At 43.5% G+C, this 7,604-nt stretch overlaps 1 protein-coding gene across 4 annotated transcripts; it reads right to left on the bottom strand.

Moving 5' to 3' along the window:
* Positions 1 to 1,252: 1,252 nt before the first annotated feature.
* Positions 1,253 to 5,678, bottom strand: LOC109896826 (cysteine-rich with EGF-like domain protein 2). 4 transcript variants are annotated; one of them, XR_002256149.2, is made up of 11 exons: positions 5,312 to 5,653; positions 4,824 to 4,906; positions 4,504 to 4,614; positions 4,193 to 4,284; positions 3,928 to 4,104; positions 3,672 to 3,770; positions 3,473 to 3,556; positions 3,208 to 3,303; positions 2,163 to 2,303; positions 1,555 to 1,665; positions 1,253 to 1,427 (listed from the first exon to the last, which is right to left on the bottom strand). XR_002256149.2 is itself a non-coding variant. In XM_020491211.2 (10 exons), the coding sequence occupies exons 1-10, from the start codon at positions 5,441 to 5,443 to the stop codon at positions 1,613 to 1,615; spliced, it is 1,068 nt and encodes a 355-aa protein (XP_020346800.1). In that variant the 5' UTR covers positions 5,444 to 5,678; the 3' UTR covers positions 1,253 to 1,612. The 4 variants fall into 4 exon arrangements, 2 of the variants coding, with proteins under 2 accessions (XP_020346800.1, XP_020346801.1); XR_004211013.1 differs by having other exon boundaries at positions 2,207 to 2,303; XM_020491211.2 differs by having other exon boundaries at positions 1,253 to 1,665; positions 5,312 to 5,678.
* Positions 5,679 to 7,604: the final 1,926 nt, after the last annotated feature.

Here is a 7,604-nt window from a genome sequence, read left to right as displayed (position 1 = left end):
ATAAACGCGACTCTGACCATCACCCCTGGTGAGACAAAACCGCGACTCGTCAGTGAAGAATACTTTTTGCCAGTCCTGTCTGGTCCCGCAACGGTGGATTTGTGCCCATAGGTGACGTTGTTGCCGGGGATTGCTGGTGAGGACCTGCTTTACAACAGGCCTACAAGCCCTCAGTCCAGCCTCCCTCAGCCTATTGCAGACAGTCTGTACAATGATGGAGGGATTGTGCGTTCCTGTTGTTGTTGCCATCCTGTATCTGTCCCGCAGGTGTGATGTTCAGATGTACTGATCCTGTGCAGGTGTTGTTACACGTGATCTGCCACTGCGAGGACGATCAACTGTCCGGCCTGTCTCCCTGTAGCGCTGTCTTAGGTGTCTCACAGTACGGACATTGCAATTTACTGTCCTGGCCACATCCGCAGTCCTCATGCCTCCTTGCAGCATGCCTAAGGCACATTCATGCATATGAGCAAGGAACCCTGGGCATCCGTCTTTTTACAGAGTCAGTAAAGAGGCCTCTTTTAGTGTCCTAAATTTTCACAACGGTGTCCTTAATTGCCTACCATCTGTAAGCTGTTAGTGTCTTAATGAACATGCACCTGTGGTACGGCCGCTAACTGTTTATGGTTCATTGAAGCAGCATGGGAAACAGTTTTTAAACCTTTACAATGAAGATCTGTGAAGTTATTTGGATTTTTACAAATTATCTTTGAATGACAGTGTCCTGAAAAAGGTTTCTTTTTTCACTGAGTTTACTACTCCCCCTAACCTATCTATACAAACCTGAATTGCATTGGTTGTATTCCGTTGTGTGTAAATCTAAATAGGGAGATCTTGGCCCATCTTACTGTACAGTGGTGACGTAACATCTTGCATCTGGGTGCAAAAAAACAAAGCCATTATGCACACAGATGGGGAATATCATTGAGGGTTCTTGTAAACTAAAGTCTAATCTCACTTTTGGCACACATTGCTGTTTTGTGCAGATTAAACACTGGATAAGTACCACAGACAGAGGAGAGGAAATGTGGGTAATAAGCAGTGTGTGTGAGCTGGAGGAAGTTGCGACTTCTTTTTTTTGTGGAAAGCACCAGCCAGGACAGGTTTCAACCAGCTCCTCATCCAGCGGCTTTGAGATATATTCTGTGTGATTAGGGTGCCACTCTGTGCTCAACTTTGAAAACTACAACAGTATTTAAATTTGCATTGACGTCTTATCCAGAAAGATGCATAAAATCAGAGATATGCAGGATAATTTCTGTTCTCAAACTTTATTTGAATAACATTCAAAATCCTGCATGAATTTAAAAACCAGACAACACTTGGGTTAACAACAGCAAAAACAAGAACAAGAGTACTTGGGGGTTGAATCTTTAATTTTCTCAGCCATTCTGTTGGCTGTCCATCCATGATCGACAGGTATAAATCTGTAAAGAGTGCAGTATGCATGTCGAGTGATCAACTGCCATGTAGTCGCAATGCTTTAAAGGGAGTGGCCTTAATATATTCTGATGCTGTGAGCTATAGGGGTGTAGTCTCACGGGTGACACCCACCTCATAATTTACTCCAAATGCTCTTCCTGGTTTGTTCCTATTAGTTCATTTCCTGAGGTCAAAGGTCTTCGTGCTCTTCTGGACGTTTCACAATTTCTGCCTCATTCTCCTCTGAAGGAAACAAAGACAAAACCAACAGCACTTGAAAATAAGAACTGATCAGCACAAGTCCCACACCCCTCAACTCATGTTCTGTACAAGGCAACACAATATCCTTGTGTGTTTATTTTGTCTTCACGTATAGTGTATGCTGCAAAAGGAATGACCTCATTGAGGACAATGAAGGATCTAATTATATCACATACTTGCTTGATCACGCACTGCTGTCAAATACAGTGTCAACCAAGAGTCATCTGATACAACTGCATCTGCAGTATTTCATAGAGCATATACGGTTACTGTAGTAGTAACTACAGTGTACTTAACCTGCCAAGTCAGAGTGATTAGGATTTAATGTCATTTATGGTTGCGGTTGACAAGACTTTATTACATAAAAACAATATTTCAATAACACAAGATAACTATACTCAATTAAAGTGCTGTCATCATGTATATAATGCATTTTAAAATTCATAAATAAACTAGTCCAGATCGTTGTTATTGATTACCTGGCTCTGGTATTTTTACACAGACTCCCTCCTGTTCCTCGTACCTGCTGGCACAGATACAGATGTAGCTTCCTTTGTTGTTCAAACACTCCTGGTTCTCCGCAGTACACACAGCATCAGTCTGCTCACACTCGTTCACATCTGAACAGATCGACAATCAAATTGGTTTTCGGCACTGTCTGATGACACAATTCTGCCAATTAATATAATTTGTTATATTTATTGAAAGCATTAACTCCCCTCAGTGTACTAATGTCATGACTCTAGAACCAAGATAAATGTATTCAAAATAGATTCTGAAGTGTTATAATTATATGTTCGTTAATGGGAAAAATATGGTAATTCTTTCCATTTCCTGAAAAGTTGTTTGACAAGAGGTTGACAGAAGTTTTATAAAGTCATTGTACATCAACAGTTGGCAAAGTACTTGTATAGTAACAAACAGTACCATCCTCAGTCAATGTCATAAAAAAGTGAAACTTTGAAACAAAAGTTAACCTTTTTAGATAAAACACTACCAAATATATTTGCATCACCAAATAACTTATTAAAACAGTTTTGAAATTAAGGTCTACAGTAGTCTCAACAGCACTCTCTGACGTAAGGCTGGCTTATGGCTTATCAGGGAGGGAAAGGAGGAAGGATAAAATAATGAAGAAAAGGAAGGAGGGAAGAAAGGAAGATACTTCCTCAGTATTCCACCAGGGCCATACTGAAAGTGGTTGTTGCAAGATAGAAAAGTGGGAGGATCAACACCAGTGCGTGTGTCAAAATAGGTAATTGGGCAGATTAGTTGCCACAATAGAGTGGCTGCTTCCTTGTAGCATTTTCGCTAAGCCAGTAAGGTACGTTAGGAGAATGAGGTTAAGGTTAGGAAAGGGGTTAGGCTTAGCTAAAATGCTACAAGGAAGCAGCATGCAGCCACACAAATCTGCCCAACTAATGGTTACTTTTCAATACACCCACGTGTGTTGATCCTCCCACTTGAATTGCAAAGCCCACTTTCAGGCACACTCCACGTATGCAGATTCCCATGACTCCCTACCTGTGCAGGTGCCCTCTGTGTCCTGGTACCCAGGAGCACAGCTCTGGCACTTATCAGGCCCTGCCCCAGTACAGCCTGAACACAACTCGTCACAGCCTGCCAGAGAGGAGAACAGAGGTCAAATGTTAATACTTGTTTAAAGTTTACTACAAATAGCTTAGTATACATGTTTATATTTTCAGTCCCTTATACAATAGCTGTATCCATCCAACAACATAGTAAATATGGTCCTCTCACTAAGTAGTAGACCACAGTTTTACAGTACCTTTACAGGAGAACGAGCCATCCGTGTTCAGACAGTACTGATCCTCTTTGCAGAGAGGAGGGTCGTTCAAGCACTCGTTCACATCTAGGGTCACACAATGGGAAGGAACAAGAAAAGGGAGATTGAGCTTGATGTCAAATTCATGACAGGGAAAGTACTTATTATGCCATGAAAAAAGTTATAAAAATGTCTCTCTCACCAAGACAGGTCCCCTCATCATCCTCCCCCCAGCCAGTCTTGCACTTCTCACAGTCCTCATTGGTTAGACCAGTGCAGGTCTTGCAGGAGGTGTGGCACTCTGTAGTGTAGGGAATTGAGTGGGAAAGGTGGTTGAGATGCATGCCCTGCTCCAAAGACACCAAGCCTGTCCCCTAGGCACATTGCTTAGATCTGAAAGGACTGGATTTGTGTAAACCATTGTTAAAATGAACATGCAAACATAATAAATCAATTACCTGTGCATAGTGAAAACGTGTCGTTCCTAATTTCATTGAAGTATCCGTCCATGCAGTCCAGACAGAACTCCCCCTTGTAACCATGGTCACAGTTGCACCTGCCGTTACCCCCTCGTGTTCCATCACCGTCACACACGCCGTTGCCATGGCAAGGCCTCTCAGAACCCGCCACACAGGCTGTCAGGAGGAAACAGATGATTTTTATTCACCCATGGCTGGTTGGTATTAGTCAAATAAATGTGATTTTGGAGTAGTATGTGTTTACCATTACAATCAGGGCCAAACGTTCCCGTCGAACAGCACACCTTGATGGTATCAACGCAAAACCACTTATACAGATCAGGATGCTTATTTTGCCTGGATTGGAAGAGTGAGATTTTAAAAATCCCAATACACATTTGAATTGTAGCCTGGAAGTTCAGAGATTCCACAAGGACAAAGATAGTGGGGTCTTGAAGTCTGATGTCAGTGGCCTATGCTCCAGGAGAAGTAAAAGGACTAAGTATGTAGTAAGGGGTTTTGTGCTAATGAGACATGTGCTGCCCTGTTGTTCTAGCTGAGCAGTCAAGTACTCACCTCTTGAACCACCAGGTCTCAAAGTGGTCCTCGTGCTCCTCTACCATGTGGTTACAGTCAAAGCTGCTGCTGTCACACAGATTCTCCAGAATCTCAACTAGGCGGATCTCACTGAGGAGAGGGGGAGAAGACAAAGGGAAGAGACAGAAAATCAGCTTCTATTGTGCCACTGCGTCAACAAGAGAATACGTGGTCTGGGTCAGCATGACAAATAGGTTTAGCAATCACTGATCAGAGCAAGCAGATATGCGATAAGCACTGCAACAGTCCAGCATTAGGAGGAATACTGTATTATGATGAGTGGTGTATAGGAATCTTACCTTGTCTCATATTTGGAAAGTGCCCTCTCCTCCCAAGCGGTGTTTCCTCCACCAAAGTTCTGCTTTTTCGTTCGGTCCAATCCCTGTTGGAACAGTAGTGTGAGTATGAAGACTAGCTAACTAGACACAGATATTGGCAGTCATTTGATCAATGGTGAAAATGTACTACAGGACTGTCTGATAATCTGGGTGTAAAAAGCACACGTTAGCCAGTTATTAGGTCTGACTCCCACATTATAAACTGGTCTAACGTTAATTGACTGCCTAGTACACTGGTGTTATGATGCTCAGTCACATTTCATAGCCTACATCAAGGTCAGAAGAGAAGGGCTTGGTTACATGAATGCATTACAAGCACAATACACCATCATTGGTTGCCCATTGGTAAATAAAAGCACATCAATTGGTTGCGGTTTGATTCAGACCAATTGATAGCACTGCCCAGCTAGCCAAGGCAAATTATACACAGAAGAACAATTCAAACGTACCTTACTGAAGTTATCAGCTATCTGTTTGCAGGTATTACATGAGCTTTTTAAGTATTTTGCATAAGTGCATTGTGACAGTAAAATAAAAGCTAGGCTACAAAATAGCCACAATAATTGATTGAACGATAGCATTCTGGGTAACTACAGTAACTGGAAAGCAGTTGAATGACTCGAAGTTTCATATCATAGTTAATGTGACACACTAGACACTTGCCAGCAAGCTTCCTATCCCTAAAACGTGTAGCACAGAGTCTATACACATATACAACAATGTATTGGAAATTAGCTACCCAAAGCGTACGAAAGTAATATTTACATGCAGGAAGAAAAAAGGAGCTACCTTTTTTTTTATTTCCGCGTCACCCCCTCTTGGTACGATTGTGGCTTGTCGTGATTTGTCATTTTGCCCATCAATCACTGTGACTACCAATGATATTTCGCCACGCGTGGGACAAACGTCTTCTGTCTACCCACGTGGAAAATACGTTGACATTTCCAGATTTGTGCGCATGCGTCAACTTCCAATATACTTTCACGTCATGGCAGAGCCGAGCGCTGTGTCTGGGAAATCACTGTTGTTTTTACTAATTTCGGTGACTCTATTACATTTGTTTATTTTGACCTTTTACAAAAGTTGAAGAGTTTCAACTTACAGGCAGTGCATGATATTCTTTATCACAGACTTGATTTTGAAAAGGTAAGACTCAGAACTACACATACATCAGCCAACTAAAGGTAGCTAGCTAAATGTTAGCTAATCTTCTTTACACATGTATGGTGCAAATGCTTGTTGACAGTGTTACACTGGATCTTTTTCATCTCTTGATAAAGATTTCTGCAATATTACATGCCCGTATATTATTTTGTGCCCACCCAAACAATGACGAATGCCAGAAATCCATTGCTGATGTTGACAGTATCTTCCCAATTTCTCACCAGTATGACCACCATGAATTCCCTGGTGTGGTGTCACGGACATTCCTTGGACCTGTATTCCTATCAACGATCTGCTCCCCACTAATCTACCTGCTGTCACTACTGGAGGCTTCCAAATTCTACACACAACTGATGGCTAAGTCTTGCTGCTATTATACACTGCTCAAAAAAATTAAGGGAACACTAAAATAACACATCCTAGATCTGAATGAATGAAATATTCTTATTAAATACTTTTTTCTTTACATAGTTGAATGTGCTGACAACAAAATCACACAAAAATGATCAATGGAAATCAAATTTATCAACCCGTGGAGGTCTGGATTTGGAGACACTCAAAATTAAAGTGGAAAACCACACTACAGGCTGATCCAACTTTGGTGTAATGTCCTTAAAACAAGTCAAAATGAGGCTCAGTAGTGTGTGTGGCCTCCACGTGCCTGTATGACCTCCCTACAACGCCTGGGCATGCTCCTGATGAGGTGGCGGATGGTCTCCTGAGGGATCTCCTCCCAGACCTGGACTAAAGCATCCGCCAACTCCTGGACAGTCTGTGGTGCAACGTGGCGTTAGTGGATGGAGCGAGACATGATGTCCCAGATGTGCTCAATTGGATTCAGGTCTGGGGAACGGGCGGGCCAGTCCATAGCATCAATGCCTTCCTCTTGCAGGAACTGCAAGAGGAACCACATGAGGTCTAACATTGTCTTGCATTAGGAGGAACCCAGGGCCAACCGCACCAGCATATGGTCTCACAAGAGGTCTGAGGATCTCATCTCGGTACCTAATAGCAGTCAGGCTACCTCTGGCGAGCCCCCCCAAAGAAATGCCACCCCACACCATGACTGACCCACCGCCAAACCGGTCATGCTGGAGGATGTTGCAGGCAGCAGAACGTTCTCCACGGCGTCTCCAGACTCTGTCACGTGCTCAGTGTGAACCTGCTTTTATCTGTGAAGAGCACAGGGCGCCAGTGGCGAATTTGCCAATCTTGGTGTTCTCTGGCAAATGCCAAACGTCCTGCACGGTGTTGGGCTGTAAGCACAACCACCACCTGTGGACGTCGGGCCCTCATATCACCCTCATGGAGTCTGTTTCTGACCGTTTGAGCAGACACATGCACATTTGTGGCCTGCTGGAGGTCATTTAGCAGGGCTCTGGCAGTGCTCCTCCTTGCACAAAGGCGGAGGTAGCGGTCCTGCTGCTGGGTTGTTGCCATCCTACGGCCTCCACCACGTCTCCTGATGTACTGGCCTGTCTCTTGGTAGCGCCTCCATGCTCTGGACACTACGCTGACAGACACAGCAAACCTTCTTGCCACAGCTCGCATTGGTGTGCCATCCTGGATGAGCTGCAC

This window comes from Oncorhynchus kisutch, linkage group LG9, assembly GCF_002021735.2.
Source record: "Oncorhynchus kisutch isolate 150728-3 linkage group LG9, Okis_V2, whole genome shotgun sequence".
NCBI classification, from domain to species: domain Eukaryota; kingdom Metazoa; phylum Chordata; class Actinopteri; order Salmoniformes; family Salmonidae; genus Oncorhynchus; species Oncorhynchus kisutch.
The sequence above is the reverse complement of the archived record's forward strand: the minus strand, read 5'-3'. Positions and strand labels throughout refer to the sequence as shown.

Bases quoted from the DNA above. Each gene is read 5' to 3' on its own strand.
- LOC109896826 (XM_020491211.2), bottom strand. From the start codon at position 5,443: ATGCTATCGTTCAATCAATTATTGTGGCTATTTTGTAGCCTAGCTTTT. The intron at 3,771-3,927 runs GTAATTGATTTA...CCTACACTACAG, and splicing joins CACGTTTTCACTATGCACAG to AGTGCCACACCTCCTGCAAG. The intron at 1,666-2,162 runs GTAATCAATAAC...TGTTTCCTTCAG, and splicing joins TGTAAAAATACCAGAGCCAG to AGGAGAATGAGGCAGAAATT.